Raw genomic sequence first — 24312 nt, forward strand, 5'->3', positions numbered from 1 at the left:
TAACTGCTAAGATTTATTCATGAAAAATAAATATTTTCTTGGGGTGAAACTTATAATACTTTAATAATATTATGAATATAAGTAAAACAGTCTGAAGTATTTTCTGTCCAGGACCAATAGACAAGGAACATTAGCTACAAATTGGTCATTGTACTTTCAAATTATGTATATTTTACAGACTTAAGAGGTATTGAGTGAAAGTAAAGTATATTCATCATTTAACACCATTTAAATAAGTTGGTTTCGAGTTAGCAGTGGTACGAGTTTGCATTGGTACGAGTTTTTTTTTAGTGGTACGAGTTGATGTTGGTACTAGTTTATAATGGTACGGGATAACTATAATTCGTTACTTTTGATGGCTATTATTCGTTTGTTTCTCTGTCCTATATTTTCTCTCATTTATCTGTTTATTTATTGTACCCCTGTCGTGTAATGTTGTCATGTTAATGTTATAATTAAAACTGCCATTAAAGCAGGAGGTTTGGAGTCATGGTTCCTTGACTTTGAATATATTGCATATCTTACATGTTAGAGTATTGTTATTCTAATTTTCAACATTTGCATTCTTCTACTAGTATCAAAACGAAATGTGTCTTCTGAAGACGCAGACAACGACATCATGGCATTGACAAACTCAATTTTTTTTGGGGTTGTATAAAAAATCTACACAATCAAACTATATCTTAAGAAGATGAAGTATGATTGCAAACTATCTAACATGGAGTAAAACAAGGGAAAAGGTGCATTTTTTCAATATGTAATAAATGAGTTTGATGAAGCAAAATCCTTTTATAATTATCATACAAAAAAAATTATTATAAATATACAAACACTTCAATACATAGTTTCTATTTTACTATATATATATATCATATTATATCAAGTTATTATGAACTTTTGATTGTCAAATCTTATATTTATAATTATGCATCATAACTTTGATAGTCCCAGACTACTGTAAAGCCAATAATATGTCTATAAAGACTTCAAGTATGCCATTTTCTCTGGTTGTGCCTCTCCTTCATTCCAATGAGGTGGCCATGTAGCCTTTACACTTGGTCTCTCCTTCACACTTTCAAAATATTTCTTTATGTTGGGAAATTTGTTGAAATCAAGAGACATTCTCCAAGCCCAAGCCAAGAAAGGAAAGAAGAAGATATCAGCTAAGGTAAATTGTTTACCAGCAACAAAGTCATGTCCACACTAAAAAAAAAACAAATATATTGTATTATTGCTAATGAAATCTTTTTCAATCCATAAAGAAACCTTTATCAGTTAGTTAACCAATATTTATTTTATATACATTTGAACACATTTATAAGCAGTCAGACAAAAAGTGGAAAGACTTGATTTCTATGTGATTATAAAACTCAAAAATATATAATTTCAAAAACTCTAAAATTAATTTTCATCATCATGAAACAAATAACAAAATTATATAAATAAAGTTAAGGAAATAACAGTGGGAAGCAGTGACCTGTTTTTGGTTTCTATAAGTTCTTCAATAATTATTTCAAAATGTGACCTTGCATAGGTTCATCAGAGGCAGATTTAGGGGGAGGCCCAGGGGCCGACCCCCCCCCCCCCCTTTTCTGTGAAAAATTTGGTTGACTATATAGGAAATCACTGAAGCATGAACGGAGCGGGCCCCCTCTTAGGCAGTCAGTGGGCCCCCACATATGAAAATTTCTGGATCCGCCAGTGTTCATGTAATAAGATGTAGTAGTGGTAAGAGAAATACTTAGGTAATAAGGTAATTTTTGTAGTTAAACTTTTATAAACCTTGACCTATAGAGGTCTTGGCTTTTGATAGTAAAATGCAAATGATAAATTAAAAATGTCAATTCTTTTACATGTTAACTATGCAAACATTTAAAGTCAACAAATCATGACTGAAGGAGAACAAAACTTTTAAAGTCACGAAGGGGATGGGCCAATTTATCTCATTGGAAACAATGAGGGTGCATTTGGAGCTGGAAACACTGAAATTTTCATTATATGATGACATCATGAAATGACCAGCTTGACTGAAAACAATACAATTTAATTTAGCTATAAACTTACCTCTCCTAGATATTTGTCCCAAACTGTTAGTTCATTTCTACAATTGTCTAAATTTTCTTTTATGGTTTCCTAGAAGTGAACAAGATGTTCAATAACTATTCATTTCTACCAGAAATTTATATAATAATAATTTGCATTTACGTTTCATAAAAAAATCTTCGCCGAACAACTTCTTGCGTAAAAAAAAATAAATAAACAAGAATGTGTCCAAAGTACACGGATGCCCCACTTGCACTATCATTTTCCATGTTCAATGGACTGTGAAATTGGGTTAAAAATCTAATTTGGCATTAAAATTAGAAAGATTATACCATAGGGAACATGTGTACTAAGTTTCAAGTTGATTGGACTTCAACTTCATCAAAAACTACAATGTACCTTGACCAAAAACTTTAACCTGAAACTCCCACTTTCATTTTCTATGTTCAGTGGACCATGAAATTGGGGTCAAAAGTCTAATTTGGCTTTAAAATTAGAAAGATCATATCTTAAACAAAAAGTGTACTAAGTTTCAAGTTGATTGGACTGCATCTTCATCAAAAACTACCTTGACCAAAAACTTGAACCTAAAGTGGGACGAACGGACGCACAGACAGATGGGCGAACAGATGGACGGACACACAGACCAGAAAACATAATGCCCCTCTACTATCGTAGGTGGGACATTAAATTTATTATAACTGATTAACCACTGTTTTCTTACAAAAGGTCAATGTTAGGAACCTTGATTTCTTTTACCTGAGGTACTTGGTCTTTTAAAAGGTAGTGAAAATATATAAGTAGCTATTTGTTTGCACTAACAAATACCTAGAAATCATATATTTTTGGAATCTATAAATAGTTATCTATCATTTTAAACCAAAAGTTACCATATAGTAATATTTACGATTAAATGCCCAAAAAGGCCCAAGCCAGGGCCGACCATGCAAGTGCTGTATAGCCAGTCAAGGTCGTTAATAACTTCCATTTGTTTGTTGTAACCCAGAACTAGCAAATTATCTCCTTATTTCAAGCAAAAGTGTAGACAAACCTCATAATTTTGGAATTAATTTCAAATTATCTCCATTTAATATCAAGAACAAAGCACCTAAATCTATTTATTTTCAGAATTAGTGTGAAATCTGCAAACAATGAAACTTAAGCGAATCTATTATTGTTCACCAACTTCTCTTATCAAATAGGAATTTTTGTAAGTGGAATGACCTTCAATTGGTTTTCAATTAATTCTATTTAAATTTTGTAAGAACTGAAGGACAGATAATTTCCAGTGTATCAAAACTGGGTCAAATAATGATAAACTTAAAAATAAGTGAAATCTATCATTGTTACAATATCCTATTATGATCTATTATGATTTTTTTGCAGACAGTTTACATGAATTAATGCAAGATTCTGTATTCATGAGAAAAATTGCAGAATATAAAGTGTTTATTTGTAATTGTTTTATTTTAAAAAGTTAGCCTCACCTCTTTCCTGTCTTCTTCTTTTGTTTTCATATAGTAATACAAAACTCCTTGCATTGCTTTCGTTTGCATATTCTCTGCCGACTAAAAATGACAATAATTTTTTAAAGTTATGTAAAACATGTGTACCATATAGACTAACCTAAATGTGACATATATATTATATACATGCAACCTCACCATACGTTATTTTAGGAATATTTTCTGCTTAATAATAGCACATGGTATTTATCTATTTTTACATTTTTTTGTCAACCATTTTTATCAAAATCATCACCAATTGATTTTTGTTGGTACTGTCTATTTGCAAATGTTTCATGCATATTCAGGACAGGAGCAAAATGAAATAAGTTTTGAAGATTGTTAGGTGGTTTGACTTGGATGGAAGGCAGACAATTTGGACTCTATCACAAAAAAGCGGGTTTTGTTGTTGTGGAACAATATGTTTGCTATGTTTGCCTGGCAACAGATCCCCTAGACACTCAAATAATTCGTTCCTTAGCTTACAAACACTTGCAATCTGGTTAAGCACTTTTAGCTGACTTTGAGACATCCAGCTGACCATATTTATCTACCACTTTAATTCCTTGAGATTCTAAAGTCTCAATGTCATGTGTTCATTGTCTTTTGTTATTTTATTGTCAAACAATGAAAAAGAGAATTGGTAGCAAAGAGTTCCAGACTTCATCAGTTTTATATGCATTTCCTTTATTAATTCTGATACTTTGTTTCACAGAAATGTGTAGTGATTGCCATTGATTATCTTTTCTTAGACAAAATGTAATGTACTTTTTACATCATAAATAGACTGTCTTGATTTTTTAAATGTAATTACAGTTTCTTAATTCATCACTTCAGGGATTTGTCAAAAAACACCACTCCATAAATATCAGATTTTAAATTTCATAAGTTTTTTCTATATCTTTTTCCACGGCCACCCCTGTCTATAGCAATGTTCTTTATATGCAATGCACAATTTTATTTTTAAATATATACATAATGATCTACCATGTTTTATCCAGGACATCTTTCCTTAATGCATTGCAAAATATCTGGGATAATTCAAATGTTGAAAATTAAAATAGCAACACTTTTTAAACATGTAAGATTTGCAAATATTCAAAGTCAATGAACCATGGAATTGAGATGTGCTGATGCTAATACAACACATACAAACACCATTGACTTATCACAAGTAGTTCCTTTTAAACAAACCTTTACACAAACTAATATGTGTAAACTAAACAAAATTTCAGTCAATTAACCATAACTAAAGGGTCGGAGTCAAATTATCTCCACGGTAATGAGATGTGCCAATGCTAATACAACTGCATACCAAATATCATTGACCTACCACTAGTGGTATCCCATAAACTGACCTATTCACAAACTAAAATACATAAAAACAAAGCAAAAGTTTCAAATTCAATTGACCATGACTGAGGGGGCACGGCCCAAATAATCCCCTGGACATGAGATACGCCAATGCTTATACAACTGCATACCAATTATCATTAACTTACCACTAGTGGTTTCCCATAAACTGACCTAATCACAAACTAATACATGAAAACTAAGAAAAATTTCAAAGTCAATAGACCATAACTGAGGGGGCGGGGCCAAATAATCCCCATGGTAATGCGATATGCAATACTAATACAACTGCATACCAAATTTCTTTGACCTACCACTAGTGGTTCACCATAAACTAGACCAAATCACAAACTAATACATGAAAAATAAGCAAATTTTCAAAGTCAATAGACCATAACTGAGGAGGCAGGGCCAAATAATCCCCATGGTAATGAGATGTGACAATACTAATACAACTGCATATTAATATCTTTGACCTACCACTAGTGGTTCACCATAAACTAGACCTCATCACAAAATAATACATTGTAGACGCAGCCGTCTTCCTCGTTGTCGCTGACGCTGGAAACAGCATGCCTATGTCTCGCTTTTTGACTCCGTCAAGCGAGACAAAAACCTATAAATCTGTTCGATTCTCATCTCTATCTTGAGTGTTGTATATATGATATAAAAAGAAGATGATGTGGTGTGATTGCCAATGAGATAAATCTCTACAATCTAACAGAGAAAAAAACCAGAGAAACAATGAAATAGAAGTTAACAACATAAACCTTCTTCAAGTTAACAACATAAACCTGCTTCAAGTTAACAACATAAACCTGCTTCAAGTTAACAACATAAACCTGCTTTAAGTTAACAACATAAACCTGCTACAAGTTAACAAAATAAACCTACTTCAAGTTAACAACATAAACCTGCTTCAAGTTAACAACATAAACCTGCTTTAAGTTAACAACATAAACCTGCTACAAGTTAACAACATAAACCTACTTCAAGTTAACAACATAAACCTGCTACAAGTTAACAACATAAACCTGCTTCAAGTTAACAAAATAAACCTACTTCAAGTTAACAACATAAACCTGCTTCAAGTTAACAAAATAAACCTGCTTCAAGTTAACAAAATAAACCTGCTTCAAGTTAACAAAATAAACCTGCTTCAAGTTAACAACATAAACCTGCTTCAAGTTAACAAAATAAACCTACTTCAAGTTAACAACATAAACCTGCTTCAAGTTAACAACATAAACCTGCTTCAAGTTAACAACATAAACCTGCTTCAGGTTAACAACATAAACCTGCTTCAAGTTAACAACATAAACCTGCTTCAAGTTAACAAAATAAACCTGCTTCAAGTTAACAACATAAACCTACTTCAAGTTAACAACATAAATCTACTTCAAGTTAACAACATAAACCTGCTTCAAGTTAACAACATAAACCTACTTCAGGTTAACAACATAAACCTGCTTCAAGTTAACAACATAAACCTGCTTCAAGTTAACAAAATAAACCTGCTTCAAGTTAACAACATAAACCTACTTCAAGTTAACAAAATAAACCTACTTCAAGTTAACAAAATAAACCTACTTCAGGTTAACAACATAAACCTGCTTCAAGTTAACAACATAAACCTGCTTCAAGTTAACAACATAAACCTACTTCAAGTTAACAAAATAAACCTACTTCAAGTTAACAACATAAACCTGCTTCAAGTTAACAAAATAAACCTACTTCAGGTTAACAACATAAACCTGCTTCAAGTTAACAACATAAACCTGCTACAAATTAACAACATAAACCTGCTTTAAGTTAACAACATAAACCTGCTTCAAGTTAACAACATAAACCTGCTTTAAGTTAACAAAATAAACCTGCTTCAAGTTAACAAAATAAACCTGCTTCAAGTTAACAAAATAAACCTACTTCAGGTTAACAAAATAAACCTACTTCAAGTTAACAACATAAACCTGCTTCAAGTTAACAAAATAAACCTACTTCAAGTTAACAACATAAACCTACTTCAAGTTAACAACATAAACCTGCTTCAAGTTAACAACATAAACCTGCTTCAAGTTAACAAAATAAACCTACTTCAAGTTAACAACATAAACCTACTTCAAAAGCCTTTTGCAGAACTTTAGCTTTCTCTTTAGGATCAGATGGTATCAGTTCAGTTCCCTGCTTTGAATACATAGACTGCAAATAAAAACACATATTTCAATTCATTTTCTGGTAACATAAGAAGGGATTTCTTAGTTATTTTTTTACATTCTGTTATTTATAATTTTAGACATAGTATTCTTTTAGGCATATTATTATTTCCTTTTTTTTTTTTCTTTCAACATACAAATCAGATGAGACATCAGAATGCCATACTAAATTTCGTGTATATACCCTTTTCCATATAGAAATAGTTGGAAGAACAAAAATGATCGTTTAGGCAAAATTCAGTAAAATGAGAATTTAGAAAAAGTAGCATGTGGATATCTTAGGCATATAAATATTGTGTAAAATATGACTGTTAAAAGTTGTATTACTCAGGAACATCTGACTAGAAATATTTGTTTCAAACTCCATAAGGAGTCTAGATCTGTATTCTCCAGTCCAAACATTTACATTCAGTGTTACACAGTCATGACAATGTAAAATTTTAATCAAAGATAAGGTAAAATATAATGAGAACACATTAAAATGTTATTCTCCAAAGGAACAAAAGAGGAGCTGTAATGTCCATCACATAAAGTATGAACAATTAGCACATGAATTAAAACATTTACAGTTTATAATTACCTCAAGCCAAAAGCAGATAGCATTAGATTCACAGATAACTGTTTCTCCATCCTTAAATGTTGGCACCTAGAAAAAAACATAATTAATTATTGGCTGGTTTATGCCACTTTAGCTCCTTATGGCTGTTATCATAAAAAACATTTTCATTTTGTACACTTTTGGCTACTAGATACTTTTGTTTATAAAGAGATGCTATGTGCATGTAAAGTCAATGTGAATACTCATATTTGGTCTCTTGTGAAGAGTTGTCTCATTGTCAATTATACTTCTTTTTATATGATACCAAATTAGGACTATTACTCTAATGTCCAAAGGCTGTTTTGCCACTTAGGGCCCCACCTTGTCTGGCAATACAGCAGTTTGACATCAGAGAAATATATCAGACTACTATCTAGTTAGTAAAATAGTCACAGTATCATAGTAACATTTTGTTCAAAATAGTGTGCCTACTGTAGGAAATCATGACACCAGGAAGTGTAAAGCGTGTTTGAAAATAAGAATACTCCAGTCCTCTTTTGGAAAAGTATATATTGTTTCCCCTTTTAAATTAAAAATGTTGTTTTTGTTTTTCTTTTCTACAACAGGAAAATAAACCCTTCGTTTAAGGGATATCCTTCATTCAGGGGGTTGTTACCTCGAGGTTGTTACCTGCCTAACAAATTTCTTCACATGTATATACTACAGTGTATACCTGTCCACGGGGGTTGATGGCCATTACTTCTGGTCCTTTGTGTCCTTTCTCACTGAAACTGATTTGTTTTGATTCATAGTCGATGCCTTTTTCTGCCAGTACAAGCATTGGTTTCCAACAAGGAATACTACCAGAGCCCCAGAATAACAACCTTCCAGACATTGTATAGTGTACAGGTAACGACACAGGTGTAACAGTCAAGCAATGATGTCCTGAAAAATGCCCCTTGCGAGTAGTTTCGACCCGCGGTAACTACTCGTCCCATTTTCGTCGTCGTGACTCGAATTATTTTGAAAGGTTCTGACTGGATATTAAAAAGTTAATTTAAATATTGCAGAAAATACTTTTTGTTTTAACTTCGGTATCATGAGGGGGGATAGGAGGGGTCCTGATCCCGAAATCCCGGACTTAAAAAAACGAATTCCCGAGGTCCCGAATTTAAATAAAGTAAATCCCGATGTCCCGAAATCCGAAAAAAACGATTCCCGGATCCCGAAAGGGTCAATCCCGAAATCCCGAGCTTATAAACACCCGATCCCGGAGTCCCGATAAAGGTCCTATCCCCCCTCTATCATGTTTCCAATCCTGCAGAATCTTCTGGACACAGGTTACTGTAAACATGGCCGTAGCCGGTAAATGGAGGCAAATGAGGCAAATGCCTCACTTTTGAAACGACAACCAAACTTTAGAAGTGTCATTTTTTTTTTAAATATGAATTTTACATTATCAATATGCGAGTTTCGAGTTTCAAATTATCTACCGGCACACCTCATACAGTGTGTCCAATCTGCAGCAGCGATTGCAGATTTTACCATAGCGGTTACAGTAAAAAAATAAGTGTTCCCAATTCAAATCAAAATTAAAAAAATGAAACCCAGTGGCGGATCCAGAGGGGGGGTTCCGGGGGTCCGCACCCCCCTTTATTTTGGCCGATCAATGCATTTGAATCGGGACATATGTTTGCACCCCCCCCCCCCTTTGCCCTGGGCTAGCACCCCCCCTTTCGAAAATTCCTGCATCCGCCACTGAAACCAATCTTATTGTCGTTACAAAACTGGTTGAAGACGGGTTCTTTAAAGAGAAAAACAGATGAAAAAGGTAACTCATGAGTATAAACACCCCCTATATTAAAGTATGCTTGTATATTACTTTCCTTGGTTTATTTTTGAAGAACCGATAACGCGGTAGTTACCAATGTTTACACTATCAACTAACTGAACAACAAATGCTAATCGATAAAATTATGCACGTAGTTATGATCAGTTATGCAAAATAAATCGATCAAGATTTCTAACAAACCGGATTATTATATAAATAAAACTCCTTTAAAAGTAAATGAATTTTAAGCATAAGGTAATAAAAATAAAAAAAAATATAACATATGCAGGATTTTGCTCTATTTATGCCAGAGCGTCTGGGGGCTTTGAGTGGCCCCAGACCCCCTGCCGGAAGGCACCAAGATTACAGCTTGGTGGGCGTCCGGCTTCGCCGAACGCATGTTACAGCTGCCTATAATTTTAATTGAGCCTTCTACTTTAATTTCAAGGGAAAGCCCCTAGAATTAAAAGTGGGCAAACCAGGAGTAAACCGATACTCATGACTTGAGACAGGCACTTGAAGCAGGGTTTACTCCTGTCTCAAGTCATGAGTATCTAATGCAGTGGTTGTTGTTTGTTTCTGTGTATTGTTTTGTTTTCCCTTTTTTGTACATAAATCAGGCTGTTTAGTTTTTTTGTTTGAATTGTTTTTCATTTTTCCTTTCGATGCCGTTTATAGCTTACTGTGTGGTATCGTATCTGATGGCGAGTTGTTTCATTGGTAATCATATCACATCTTCTTATTTTCATCTAGCTTAAGTTTTCAAAAGTTTCAGATGTTGCTTTATTTTCTTTAAAACCTTTGAACCATGCGAGATAAATATAATACTTGAACTAATATATTTTAAAAATGTACTTAGTACAAGCTATGTTTTCTTGCATTTGATATGAAATTGGTTTATTTCAAAAAAAGTTCTTCGTGCTTTGGAATCATCAAGGTTGAAGTACCATTTGCAAAATATACTCCCTCCCTTTTCTATAAAAAGATACTTCAAAAGTAAATAGAAAAACGTTTATTGACTTATTATAGAATACCGACTTGCATATTTTGCAACAGATGTCGTCAACAAAATTATACTACAGTTTCATATTTTCAAAATTTCCTCAATGTGACAATGTTTTTTTTACACTTTCTTATACTCAAGACAATAGTGTTAGAAAGACGTTTTCATATGCTGATATGAAAAGGTAAGTATCATCTTTAAACGGACATTGACTATAAGCCATCAAGTTCATCACAACTCAAACGAGTCGCATAGTTCTTTGGTATATAGGCTCTGTTGATTTGGTACATGTGTTGTTATTTTTTTGTGTCGTTTGCATTCTATTTTTTTATTAGTCATGATATGTTGGCTGGTTGGTTCTAAGTGATTCAACATTATGTTAAAAGGTTTATTTTTGGCCGATGCAGCTATTAATATCTGTGATCAGACAGCATACCAGAATGACATAAAATCCTAGGAAAACTTCGATACAGTTTATGTTCTTTTCATATATTTTATGATGGTATGATGGTATGGTAATAAACCCCTAACGAGAGGGATTGTGCTTGATCTTCACACGGAGAAGACATAAAGGCTTTCAATTAGTTTAATCAAGGTCCGGAGCTGGCATGTCAGTAACTGTTAGCTATACATATAAGTATAGTCCATTGTTAATGTATGTACCATTGTCATTTTGTATAGTTTCTTTTGTTACTTGTTATGATATTTACTGTGCGTACATGCTGTGTGTTTTTTTCTTCTTCTTCTATACATGACGTCAATTTTCACTGAACTATAATAGTACACATCTTTATTAAGGGAGCAGCTGATGCTAACCTCTGTGTGCAGAATTTTCTCGCTGCGTTGAAGACACATTGCTGGCCTTCGGCTGTTATCTGCTACTTGGTCGGGTTGTTGTCTCTTTGACATATTCTCCATTTCCAGGCGGCATAACTTTTATATTTTGAAATTTGGTCCCATTTGCTTTGAACAGTCTTCAGAAGAAAAGGGTTCAAAACATTTACTCAAGACAACGTTATAACCAATTACAAACATTATAACCCTGATCAACCATTTGTCAAATGATATCAAAATATCTAATCAATTTTCTGCACCGTGAAGTGATTTATGGTAGTACATATTGAAACGATAATCTTATGGGGGTGGGGATAAAAATGATTTGTGGTGACAGGAAACTTTACGATCAAAGAATAAACTGTAAGGCACTATAATAATTTCTAAAGTCAAGTTCTTCTTAGATTTTTTCTTTCAATATATCGTTGCCACTGTCAATACTGTGTGTTGTTTTGTTATCAGCTAACTTTACTATTAGAGATTTCTTTGTAGTAAACTATGGAAGACACAGCATAACCATTTTTCATTAATCCTCCTAATGGAAGATATCCAACTTTGGTGAATCCTCCAACTTTGTCCAAAATACGAATTAAGGCAGCATTGTTACTAAACGTGTCCACATAAATTCCTTGATAGTTTAAATACTTGGAAAACTCAATAACTCTGTTCATGATAAATTCACCAATTCCCCTTTTCCGTTCAGAACTGCGGACCACAAGAAATGGGTCTACAGCTCCTGCCGATCCACGATAAAATTTGCTAATGGCTAAGATAAAACCTGCTATCATTTCACCGGTTGTGTCACATATTATAGCAAAACTATCCCCTCCTTTTATGTCTTCTCTGAACTCATCTTCTGTAGGATATTCATCAACTGCGAACCCTTGTCCTTCTTGTGCGCATGTCTGTATAAGATTGTATGTTTCTGTCATTTGGTCATGTGTCATATAGTCGATGTACGCTTGTCGACCGTCTGGAAGTTGAGTTGCCATAGGTAGCATATCTTGTAGACACCGATTACGGTCCCCTCGTAGCAACAGTCCTAAACTCGATCGTCTACGACGGCGTTCTAAAACAGGAAATGATAAAATATTAGCGGTGGACAAAGAAATAAAAAGAAACAGCAGAGTTCCTATCCCTCCACCCTTGCGTCTTAAATGTTTCTTGTACTCTGACAAGACGGAAGGGCAATAACAAAACAATCATTAAAATTGTCATTAATGTGTAAGGAAATGAATGGTTTACTAAACAACTAAAACAAAGTCAATGTAATTTCCGATATAATTCATAATTCTCAAGGGGCATAACTCGTTAATAATATTTGATCAGCACTTATTTTCAAAATATCTACAGATATAATCCTTTTGGTATAAGTTCCATAAAATTCTGACAAGAATTAAAAACATGAGAGCGCTAATGGTGCACTGTTCAATATAATCAATTTATTTCCAAGGGACATAACTCTTTAAAAAATAATTGATCGGCATTGATTTTTTCTAACTCGTGATAGACATTGCTGATAGATACCTGATAATAAACTGTCTTTGAAAGTGTTAATAGGGGAGTTTTTTTATTTCTATATATTGAGGCACACTCGTTTCGTTAATTTTTTTATCACGTTAAAACTAAACTTGAATTGAGACCGTTTTTAAAAAAATGTTTGCATAAAAGAAAATATTGTTTAATTAGAGACGTGGTTGACGAGTTAATTTGCATAATAAAAGTTGTTTTGACAGCTATAATTTGACAAACTACCAAACAGCAAAGAAAAACATTAAGGATAATATAGGTCAAAAGAAATCGTTTACTATAGTATTAATGAATGGGTGTTTTTATAATGGCCCTGTTATACTGTCCTCGGTCAGTAATAATGGCCTAGGATGTTTGTAATGGCCCTCGGCGTTGCCTCGGGCCATTACAGACTTTCTCGACCACCTTGGACGTATAACAGGGCCATTATAAAAACACGCATTTCTTAATACATTTATTAACCAACTGAACAAAAGTGTATGTGTTGCTCTTTTGATGACAGTTTAGTTTGAAAATTAAATATACCAAATATCCAAGATATTAAGTTGAAAAAAGTTATGTGTTGAAAAACAGGATGAACAGTGATCCCTTTATATGGTTCTTTAATGTTGGTTGTTGGTTACTAAATAAAATAAAATACGAACAGGTATTATACTCTTTACAACTTAATTTTATTAACTTTATTAAAAACCCTAACTGGGCTTAATACCGGGCCATTACAGAAAAACAGGGCCATTACAGAAAATATGCAATTTTCAATAAACAGTCATTTTTGGCTTTAATGTACTTAGTTGGTTAATAAATTTTATTAATCATAAGGTATATTACGTGTGTTACAATAATCATTAATTTCCTAACCAGGAAGTGTCAGTATTTTATTTATCATTTGCTGCACTAACCCTACTTATTATACTATCAACCCAAATGCATTTCCCCATAAAGTAGTTAAATTATATATGTGCAAATTTATTTGTTCAATTATATAATTATTAATTATAATATATTACTAATAAATAATAATTAAATAAAATTAATTTCCATAAAGTGTCGCATGTTGATTGTACATTATACAATAATATACATAAAGCAATCATTGAGTTTGGTTATGAGATACATATTAATAGTGCTTACTTATAAGTTTCATGATCACTTAGACACTTTACCTTTAACTGTGCGTTTTGCATCTAGCAGTTTTATCAAACGTTCTATGCAATATCTAAAACTTACATTAACTGTAAAAATTAAATTGAATAAATAAACTAACATGCACATTGTTGTCATACCGAATGTTGTCCTGATTATCGCTTCGAACGCGTCAACGTCTGGATTCATTTGTATCGGGGTTATACGGGGTGCTTAAGGTAACAGGTACGTAAATGGCTTGTCCTGCGATTTCAAGTTAAAAGAAATTGTATGCACGTAGAACTTATTAAAAGATAATAAAAAATCGAAAAATTTAAGTTGGTCACCGATCTAATTTCCGAGTTCCAGGCATTTGAAAATGGTAATGAAACAACATAAAGTACATATATAGACATAACCCAAAAATAAGAAATTTCAAGCTTTATTTATCCTGCAGTTTAAACCAATCCTACGATTTTTCTATAAATATCAAATGTTTTTAAGGTATTATTTTCCTTTCTTTTGATATATAATTTTCATGGGCGGTTACCTCTTTCATATATATCATCCGTTGACAGGGTGTTGTTGACGGGAAAAGATAGAAAAATCATGACGTCGCCGAAAGGATTACGCAACGTCAGGGCTAGAAATCACACTATTTAGACTACTAATAATAATTCATTAAAATTTTGCATGTAGACAGATCATATTTATTTCAATATTTTAGGCGGAAAAAAATTGGGGTCACCGATGTTGTTTTCGAGATATGACGTCATCAAAAAGTAAAGAATTGCGTTATACCGTAATATAGAAATAGCGCTCAAAAATGCTAAAAGAAGGCAAAATTATTGAAAAACGATGTTTAACTGGTTTAACTTAAACAGTTAATTGTAACTTTTATCTTATACACATTTATTTTTCTCAGTTTCCTTATTTTTTAAAGCCTTTTTACATTTCCCGCCATTTTTAATTGCCGTTTATTATAGATTTTTCTTGAAATAAAAAAAAATCTACTAATGTTTTTTACTTCAAACTTCTGCATTAGTTGCAGCTTAAGGGGAGATTTTAAAAGCATAAATAAAAAAGGGGGGTCACCGATGTTTTAAATCCGCTACAGTGGAAATAATCTTATTATCAATGTTTGGCGGGAATTATAACTTTTCTTTAACGTTATAGAACGACGATGCTAGCATAGCAGCATTTCTTGCAATGCTTGGAACTATTGGGTTAAACCTTTTTTCTAAAAAATTATAAATATTTTATTTTTTTTATATAATAATATTTTTTTAAAGTATTTTGATTATCCATTATTAAACATACAGTAACAGTTTATTAAAAAGTAATTTTCAAAGTTGGAGTCATCCAAATTTTTTAATTGCATTTGTTGTATAGGAAAAACTAATGTGTGCCTCATGCCGTATTAAAGAATTAATTTACGGCTGGCAGATTTAGAATCTTCTACTTCGGAAGATTGAGGGTATCTGGACTGAAAAGTAACACGTTCCATTTAGACTACAAACAGAATAAATTCACTAACTTGTCCATTGCACCGAGAAGATAAAACCCGAAATGCCGTGTTTAAAAAGCCAGAAACTCGGCACTTTAAAAAAACCAACCCTCAATGACACCGTTTTCGGAAGAAATTTAAAATTGGCTAACATTTCTGTTATTACACAACGCTCCATAATCGACACAAATTAAGTTCGAGTTCCAGTTAAATTTTGAGTGAAAGTTCAAGTTTTATTTTCATTTCGAATATTTTTTCCAGTAAGATTTCTAGTTTAAGCTCGAGTTACACTTAGAAACTTCTTGAGTTATACTGTTAGATAGAGTAAAAATTCTGGTAAGAGTTTAAATTTTGAGATCCGATGAAATTAAGAGAAAGAATGTGGTTTCTATTTTCTGTTGGTGCACCTCTTCTTGTTTGAATGTATATTCTTTTATCACATTTATCTTCCATTGTGGTAAATGCACCTATTTTTGCCAATACTGATTAATGAGGGGGGGGGGGCAGGACCTTTTTCGGGACGTCGGGATCAAGTGTTTTTAAGCTCGGGATTTCGGGATTGACCCTTTCGGGATCCGGGATTTCTTTTTTCGATGTTATTTCCATCGTTATCCTTTAAAATATATACATTTAAGCAGCTAACATAAACTTTTATTATATATTTTTTTATAAAACAACATATATTTACCCTGCTTGTAATGTTCAAACTTATCAAATATGATATGTAATGCACAGACTCCTCGGGGAGGAAATGGGAAAAGCCAAACATTTTTACGGTATTTTCGTACGCTTCGACCTATAAAAATACTGTATTTGTCCTATTAGAATCGACCGACCGTGCAAGGGCTGTATAGCCAGTCAAGGTCGTTAAAAACTTCCATTTGTTGTTGTATTAGAATCGAAATAATTCCTTCATGTCATGTTCTATGCTCATTTTAACATGGGTAGGCATTATATTTGACCACATTTTACACCTCGCTAATATAACCAGTCAAGGTCGTTAAAAACTTCCATTTGTTGTTGTATTAGAATCGAAATAATTCCTTCATGTCATCTTTTGAACATAAAACTACAGATTCCGATAGCTATACGCTAACATGCTGGTACTCTTGGTCTATTTGTACCCCCCCCCCCCCCCCCCCCACCCCGAAAATATACGCTGAACTCTACATACCGCAACGCGGCGATACGCTGCCAAAGTTGTGCCATTTCATGATCATATTTTTTTGCCATACATTTTGTCCATTTCGAGTAGCATTTTCATTTTTACTGCGCAACGGGAAATTGAAACTTATAAGCCGAAAACATACTGACAAATGTCATGTGAAAAAAACGAAAAACGTCCAAAAGACAAACAATGGTAAATAAATGGGGAAATGTGTCCATGGGACACAGATGATGCGCCCGCTTGCATATGATGTTATAAAGTTATATTACTAAAAAACTTTAAAAGTGACGCCACCAAAATGTAAACTAGATCTGTGATTTGTTTTGGTAATCAGCATTGTGTATAAGTCTTCTGACATTTGTTTGAGGCAAACTAAAGTTAGAGAACAGAAACCAATTTTGGACGGTACGATGGACCGACAGACGGACAAGTGTTAAAAGTAATGCCCCCTCCTCTAATTCTAAATTTTTATAGCAGCATTTGCACATGTTTATAAATAGTATCAATTGAAATCGAAATAACTGTAATTCCGAAATTTTCCGCAATTAAAAATAAATTGATTGATGCAAGCAGAAATTTCTATATCTTCAGTATAATATAATGATTTCAGGGGAATATGCAATCATAAAAAGGTCTCACAGTTAACTTACTATAAAGTCTGATTTGAACTTGAACAAACTATTTCTTATATTATTGGCGCAAATGAAAGATTATTTTGGGGCAAATTAAATGCCAATTGGCGCAAAAGCATAACACCAATTCCTCTTTATAAAATTTTCATGGCCGATATTTATTTGCGCTTAATATGAAATCATTTGCGCCAAAAATAATTTCTACTTTTGCGCAACTTAAAATAAGGTGATTTTGTTCCTCCATTATCCGGTTTCAGGACCGGCACTTTACAAACTGGTAAAATCTTTCAAATATCAAAAATATGCTGAAGTAAAAAGTCCTATGATAGATATATATATATATACAGTAAAAACTATAGGATGTCTCTCTTCAACATTAAACCACAGGCTAGTACTTAACATGCTTAAACATTAGAACAGAAACACATTTTTTTATTGTTCACTCTCTAGTTTGTGGTAATTTTTAGAACAAAGTCTCTTTTTCTGAGTCGGGTGGACTTGACGCACCTTCTGATCCATCACTTCAGAAATTATGTATACAACCTGTTATGACATTAACCTTTGTGTGAATATTTAAAACACAAACATTGACGACTGAGAAGCATAAAATTGTTTGATGTAATGATTGCTTCAGCTCCGTTATATTTGTTCTTCTACAGTTTGCCATGATGGGATTTTATCCCACATAGCGCGTTACGTTGTTCTCTACGGATGTTGATAATATGAAAGGTTATGGGTGTCACACCACCAATTACTCCCTCCAATTTTGAACGTGAAAGTAGGCCTATACTCGGACAAAAAATAGTGCATTTGATGCCATTGTTTACTTAAACTAACCAACAAATTGGCAAAAATGAAACTTTTGGTAAAAGAGTAATATATTAAGACCAATTTGAGCTAAAATTTACTTGTTTATGAGTTTGCATTCAAAAATGAGGATTAATGCACTCCATATAGTACTAATTTAAGATTTCCAGAAAACCAGGGGTTATTTTAGTGATACCTCTATTCGGAAGACCTTTTCTTTTGTATATGATTTTAAACATCTGTTGAAAATTGGCATGTAGAAAGCTGATACATGTATGATTCCGAATATATCTGGTTTCTATGAAGTTAAACTTAAGGTAAAATATTTAGAAAGCTGTTAAAATTGCAAAATTTGGTTGAACAGATAGGGACTTTTAATTGGTGGTATGACACCTATATGTCAGTCATGTTACATACATGTTTAATATACGATAGGTTAATTACAGTCATATGTTACATGTTTAATATTTTCTCATACATGTTACATGCTCTGTAATTAACCTATCGTGTTGTCAACATACATAAAGAATAATTCGTTTTCCCCCTCCTTCTGTATGGGATGAAATCCCCGTAAATTTTACAAGAATGATTACATTTTGATTTTGATTAATTGGTGCAATTGATATTTTTTTAAACTGTAATTGGTGCAAATTGATCCCGGCCTTTTCCAGAACTCTATGTCTCTCTTCGCCTTTCTCTGTTATCACTGTTATATGAGAATAAATATCGTTTGTAATCTTTCTTTCCTTGTTACGAATATGATTTTATTAACATGATTAAGGTAAATAAGTTATTGTCTGGTATCGGTTTTGTTGACCAAAGTTGAGATCTTCCGTCGAATACAACTTTCAACTAACCGGGAAAAAAATGAAAACAACAAGTTCATAATTCCATGTGTCATAAAATATTCCAAGATTGTCTAATCGATATTTAAGCCCGGAATACACTGAACAGAACATCCAGTTTGTAGACCAGAGAAGTATATCAAACTATTTGTTAAACATCTCAATATCTCATCGATCCACTCAAATTAATATCAAATTTTAAACTGAAAGTGGTGATTGGGGATGCACAAACTTGTTTTTTAAATTATAATTCGGTTAATATGCATAGTTGTTTAAAAACAAAATTGGATACTCGATAATTATGATGCTTTTCAATAATATATGACCAAATCACTTCAAGACCCCTCCCTACATTGTATAATACTATATCATTTTGCATGGACAATATCTTATGCACCAATTAGGGATAACGCTCTTGTGTAATATCTACTACATATGAACTATATGTTAATGCTTGTGTTGGAGTCATTGCAAAATCATATTTCCTAACACAAGTTTTCAAAGAACTTATTCTAACATGAAAACATTGAAAAAACCGTGATTCATCCGATTTCATTATCAGTTGACATTGAACTTGTAAGTTATTATTATCATAACAACATCTGGATCAAAGTCTGGATAGGGCTATACTTGAATTATAATTTGAAGTTAAATAAGAAATCTTTAACATACACACTTAGTCAAGTACGCAAGTACCTTTTAATTTTTGTGGCATGAATAACAATGAATAGTGTAAAAAAGAAAAACAAACAAAAAACAACAAACGAAACACGAAAATTTATGAATATGTTATTCTCTACAATGATTGATCAATAAAATCAAATATCCTGTAAAAAATCTGTATATACTATTATAAACCTTGAAAAAAATGCTCTACACTTATCATGACACACATGTTTCCATAACCATGCACTCAAGGTTTTGCGAAGGATAACATGATAAGAAAGTCGGAATACTGTGACCCATTTTGGAAAAAAAGTAGCTTAATATGTTAAGTCATCTTCTAAAAATTTCACCATGTAAAATGAAGGCGAATTTATTTTGATTATTTTTCATAAGTTTTCAAATAAATCGATGCAATTACTGCTAATCTAAGTGTAAGTACCCGAAAATCACGGTCATCCCCATGTCCCACCCACAATGCCCCTTTATAATTCTGACGATGGTATTAAAAAACCTACTGTATGAAAAGTCATTATCCTGTTCCTGTAAACATCTAAACATAGAGGACAGCTTCATCTTTAGAGCCGACATTAAACGTTTGAAGCAGTCTGAGTAACAGGCTGACTTGAACACAACTGATTAAAACGACCTTGTCGCTTGTCATATTTATATGTAATAAATATTGTCATCTGTCGCTTTCATTACTACGAGATAAACATAATGGAGGGCACAGAGGAATACGCATGATCCAGTGCATAAGCCCGAAAAACATACTAATGAACCCATTTTAATTCGAACAAAATTGTAACATTTATAAAAATGCCAAAAACTGTTTGGCAAGTATTATATAGGGCATAGCGAAAACGTTTGACCAATAAAAAGAGATCGACACAATATTTTCATCACCAGTATTTTTAATGTTATTATATATTCGAAAACAAAAATTATATAATGATTATATAGATATTAATTCCCGTATGTAGAACTGTGAAATGCAAGTTTATAAATAATATTAAAAAAGTTGATGACTGCAATAAAATTGAGAAAGGAAATGGGGAATGTGTCAAAGCGACAACGACCATAGAGCAGACAGACAACAGCCGAAGACCACCAGGCAATGGGTCTTCAATGGGTCCTCTTTAATGTAGCGAGAAACTCCCGCATCCGCAGTATTCCTTCAGCTTCTTATTTGTGATTCATAATGATTCACAAGTTGTTGTTTTTTTTACAAAAGTTAAACGTCAAAAACGCCAGACATTTTGGTCTTGTTTGAACTAGCGAATTGATCCTAAAATGCAAATGAAATAATTAAATAACAACACTATAAAAAATGTCTCGTAAATTTTTGTTAACTTCTTCCACAAGAATTCCACGTAGTTATAACCATTATCTTCACTAACAAAGAGAAAGATAAGAACATGTCCAACTCTGAGAGAGCCTTTATCAGAGACATATATATTTAGTTTGTAGGGCTCTGCCTTTTATATTAATGTTTTTTTTCGTGACGAAATCATTAAAGATATGCATAGTATACCAAATTAAATTTGAATTTGAATAGAAGAAGAAGAAAAAGAAAAAGAAGAAGAAGAAGAAGAAGAAGAAGAAGAAGAAGAAGAAGAAGAACACGACTACCACTGAATTACAGGCTCTAAGAAGAAGAAGAAGAAGAAGAAGAAGAAGAAGAAGAAGAAGAAGAAGAACACGACTACCACTGAATTACAGGCTCTAAGAAGAAGAAGAAGAAGAAGAAGAAGAAGAAGAAGAAGAACACGACTACCACTGAATTACAGGCTCCTGACTTGTATGGGACAGGCACATACAGAATGGGGTTGATTATATACAAGTAACCGTGCTCAAACCCTCCCACTAATATAACCTAGCTTGGACAGTGGTTTAATATAACAACACAATAATGTATACATAACCATGATAACAACAATTAAGTCAAAAACAAACTTCGTACATCTACTTATTATGTAGATACGATATTATACAAATAATGTTCATAATATTCTGAAATGCACGGCTTAACAAACAATATAAAGCAGCGAGAGAAAATCATTAAAATGAATTAAGACATTAATTGGGTTTACTGTAAATAAAACTAAAATGAAGTAAATATGGTCTAAAAGTTCATATTTATTTTTAAAGAAAACCCAGCTGTATGCTAATGCAGACATAATGTATGTCTCTGGTTGTAACGATTCACTTCAATACACTTCAATACACGGGGGTATTATCTGATTGTAACTAAGTTAATCGACCTTTCCTTTCATTGACAATGCAATTTTATTCAACCTTCCACATACTATTATAGATATGGAAAATGTGTGCACCATAGGTTGGAAGCGTTACACATTACTTTACTTGTAACCTGCTTGAATTTTAAAGCACCTGAATGTCAAATTTTATTATATCCTGATGTAAGACCATTTAACGTAAGAAATCAAGTACCCGCTAACCCAGTGGAAGACATATGAGCTTATAACCAATGACTCAGCGCGAGACAAAAATCTGTACCAACTCAAATGATTCCATCGATGACTTAATTTGCAAGATTTCTACACACGAAAAAGCGTAATGCGGGAAATATACTGACAAATATAATCAGTGTGTATTCAAACACTGGGACTCACATTTCGCTATGCAGATAACTCAATGATCATGAATGAAGTTGAAAAATTATACTAAAATGTGTACGTACTGTAAGCCTCCTGGCGGTCTTTCTGTCGATGAAAACAAGAAAACAATTTCCCCATCATTTTTGATGATACTATAATTTCCAGTTCGATGTCGAACAACTGCAGCAATTAAAGCTGAACGACGATCATTTTCGTGCAACGATTGTTTTGACTTCTGTCAAATGGCAGTTCTGATTAATCATTGATTACACACTAGCTACGACGAATTAGACGATGACAATATTAAATTTTACCCTTCCACGTGATTTTGTTTTCATTATTTACAGATTTTACGGACCTCGTTTTCGATTTTCATTATACACACATACGTTTTTTTTTTAACAATAACTTATCTTCTTTCCAGATTTTTGTCTAAAATTGACATTTTCTCTACAATGGTGATTATTGATCATATGATCTGATCTGAGGATCTGATATACAAAAGATAAAGATATCAGAAGCATACATATTTACTGTAGTATAGTTATCGAGTAATTTCACATGCAAATAACACTTAATACATACTTTATTATGTCTATCGCAAAGGATTTTATTCAGATGGGAAAAATAACTGACCCCCCTGTAATTAACAAAAAGAAAAATAATTTGAGTGATTTTTTTTTGGTCATTATCTTTTTTTTTCATGTGCGAGCGAACTTGTTGGCTTCTATATATATACAATATGCTGCACTATCAATGCATATAATGTATAACATTGAATAATGCATGCAGCATCTTATATTAATTGAAAGTGCTTACCATTCTATTCTGAAGGGGGCAATACCTTTTTATGTTAACCACTGTTTTGGCCTTTTTTCAAGGCCGGTGTTGTTTATAACTGTTATCTGAGATAAATTAAAACTGTTACCTGTTTTCAAACCACTTTCTAAACTGTTATCTGCATTTTTGCATTTGTTGTTAACATGTTAACTTCCCCCTATTCTTTCTACTGTAAATGTCTCGGGGGACCACTTCAAACTTATTTTGGTAGGGCATCAAGTACCCCACCCTTTTCATATATTTTGTCTATCAAAAATATATACCTTGTCATATGACTACATGTATAATTAACTCAATTTATATTTCATGAAACTAGAAAAATGCTTTTATTGGCCCTTTTTGACCACTAATTCTAGCATGAATGGGGCATTAACCACCAAACTCAATTCCAGCCTTCCTTATGTGAAATGGAACTTTGTGGTACAATGTAATTGTCCAGAAACTACAGAAATGCTTGTATTTGGCCACTTTTTGGCCCCTAATCCCTAAACTGTTGACACCCTAAATGAATCAAACCCTTCTGCTTGTGGTATTTAACATTGTGGTACAATTTCAGAGCAATTGAAATACTTATACACAAGTAATAAACCTGTTAGCAGAAAAAAAGCTTGTTTTGGGCCCCTAATTTCTAAACGGCTAGGACCAGCATCCCCAAAATCAATCCCAACCTTCCTTTTGTGGTATTGAACCTTCCTATTACATTTCAAAGAGATCTATGTACGTAAACTATAGTTATTGTCCGGAATCCAAATGTGTCTTCGGACGACGACGACGCAGACGACATGATACCATTATACGATCCCAAAAAATTGTTTGCGGACGAAACCAATCCGAAATGTCTACTATGCTCAAAGGATGATGAAACTGTGACCCACTTCGAGTCATATTAAACCTCGTCCAACTCCGAAATGTAAGGAACAAGATACTTGTAGAAACAGTTGTTGTACTAAACAGTCTTGGAATTCAATTTAATAAACTATTGGGCAATAAAAAGTTGCAAATAATTCTGGACATCAAACCGGTAGCAACATCAGGGAAATTCTCTCCAACTAATGTAGCAAAATTAGAACGCCTAACTAAACGCGTATAGCCCGCTGTAGGATAGTTTGCGGATGATAATAATTAGGATAATGACTTTTAACTGAAAAAACTAACCACTTCCATAAAAGAAGAAACAATAGCTTTGTCACAAATCTCGGGAGTTTCTCGCTGCATTGAAGACATATTGGTGACCTTCTGCTGTTGTCTGTTCTATGG

At 33.0% G+C, this 24312-nt stretch overlaps 2 protein-coding genes across 3 annotated transcripts; both read right to left on the bottom strand.

The window, feature by feature from the left end:
* Positions 1 to 769: 769 nt before the first annotated feature.
* On the bottom strand, positions 770 to 8628 carry LOC139498593 (glutathione S-transferase A-like). Its single transcript, XM_071287052.1, has 6 exons — positions 8386 to 8628; positions 7695 to 7760; positions 7020 to 7100; positions 3531 to 3611; positions 2065 to 2133; positions 770 to 1203 (listed from the first exon to the last, which is right to left on the bottom strand). The coding sequence occupies exons 1-6, from the start codon at positions 8545 to 8547 to the stop codon at positions 976 to 978; spliced, it is 687 nt and encodes a 228-aa protein (XP_071143153.1). The 5' UTR covers positions 8548 to 8628; the 3' UTR covers positions 770 to 975.
* A 1852-nt stretch (positions 8629 to 10480) lies between these two features.
* Positions 10481 to 22561, bottom strand: LOC139498594 (uncharacterized). 2 transcript variants are annotated; one of them, XM_071287054.1, is made up of 2 exons: positions 22299 to 22561; positions 10481 to 12389 (listed from the first exon to the last, which is right to left on the bottom strand). In XM_071287054.1, exons 1-2 carry the CDS (start codon positions 22354 to 22356, stop codon positions 11779 to 11781), a joined length of 669 nt encoding a protein of 222 aa, XP_071143155.1. In that variant the 5' UTR covers positions 22357 to 22561; the 3' UTR covers positions 10481 to 11778. The 2 variants fall into 2 exon arrangements, with proteins under 2 accessions (XP_071143155.1, XP_071143154.1); XM_071287053.1 differs by lacking the exon at positions 22299 to 22561 and adding an exon at positions 20113 to 20273.
* Between the last annotated feature and the right edge of the window lie 1751 nt (positions 22562 to 24312).

The sequence above is a fragment of the Mytilus edulis genome, chromosome 12 (assembly GCF_963676685.1).
Source record: "Mytilus edulis chromosome 12, xbMytEdul2.2, whole genome shotgun sequence".
Lineage (NCBI taxonomy): Eukaryota > Metazoa > Mollusca > Bivalvia > Mytilida > Mytilidae > Mytilus > Mytilus edulis.

Excerpts from the sequence above, each read along its gene's own strand:
- LOC139498593 (XM_071287052.1), bottom strand. The coding sequence starts at position 8,547 with ATGTCTGGAAGGTTGTTATTCTGGGGCTCTGGTAGTATTCCTTGTTGG. Across the intron at positions 7,761-8,385 it reads CCATCAACCCCCGTGGACAG|GTGCCAACATTTAAGGATGG; the intron begins GTATACACTGTA and ends GTTTTTTTCTAG. Across the intron at positions 7,101-7,694 it reads CTATCTGCTTTTGGCTTGAG|TCTATGTATTCAAAGCAGGG; the intron begins GTAATTATAAAC and ends TTTTATTTGCAG.
- LOC139498594 (XM_071287053.1), bottom strand. The coding sequence starts at position 20,185 with ATGTCGGCTCTAAAGATGAAGCTGTCCTCTATGTTTAGATGTTTACAG. Across the intron at positions 12,390-20,112 it reads GGATAATGACTTTTCATACA|AACGCCGTCGTAGACGATCG; the intron begins GTAGGTTTTTTA and ends TTCCTGTTTTAG.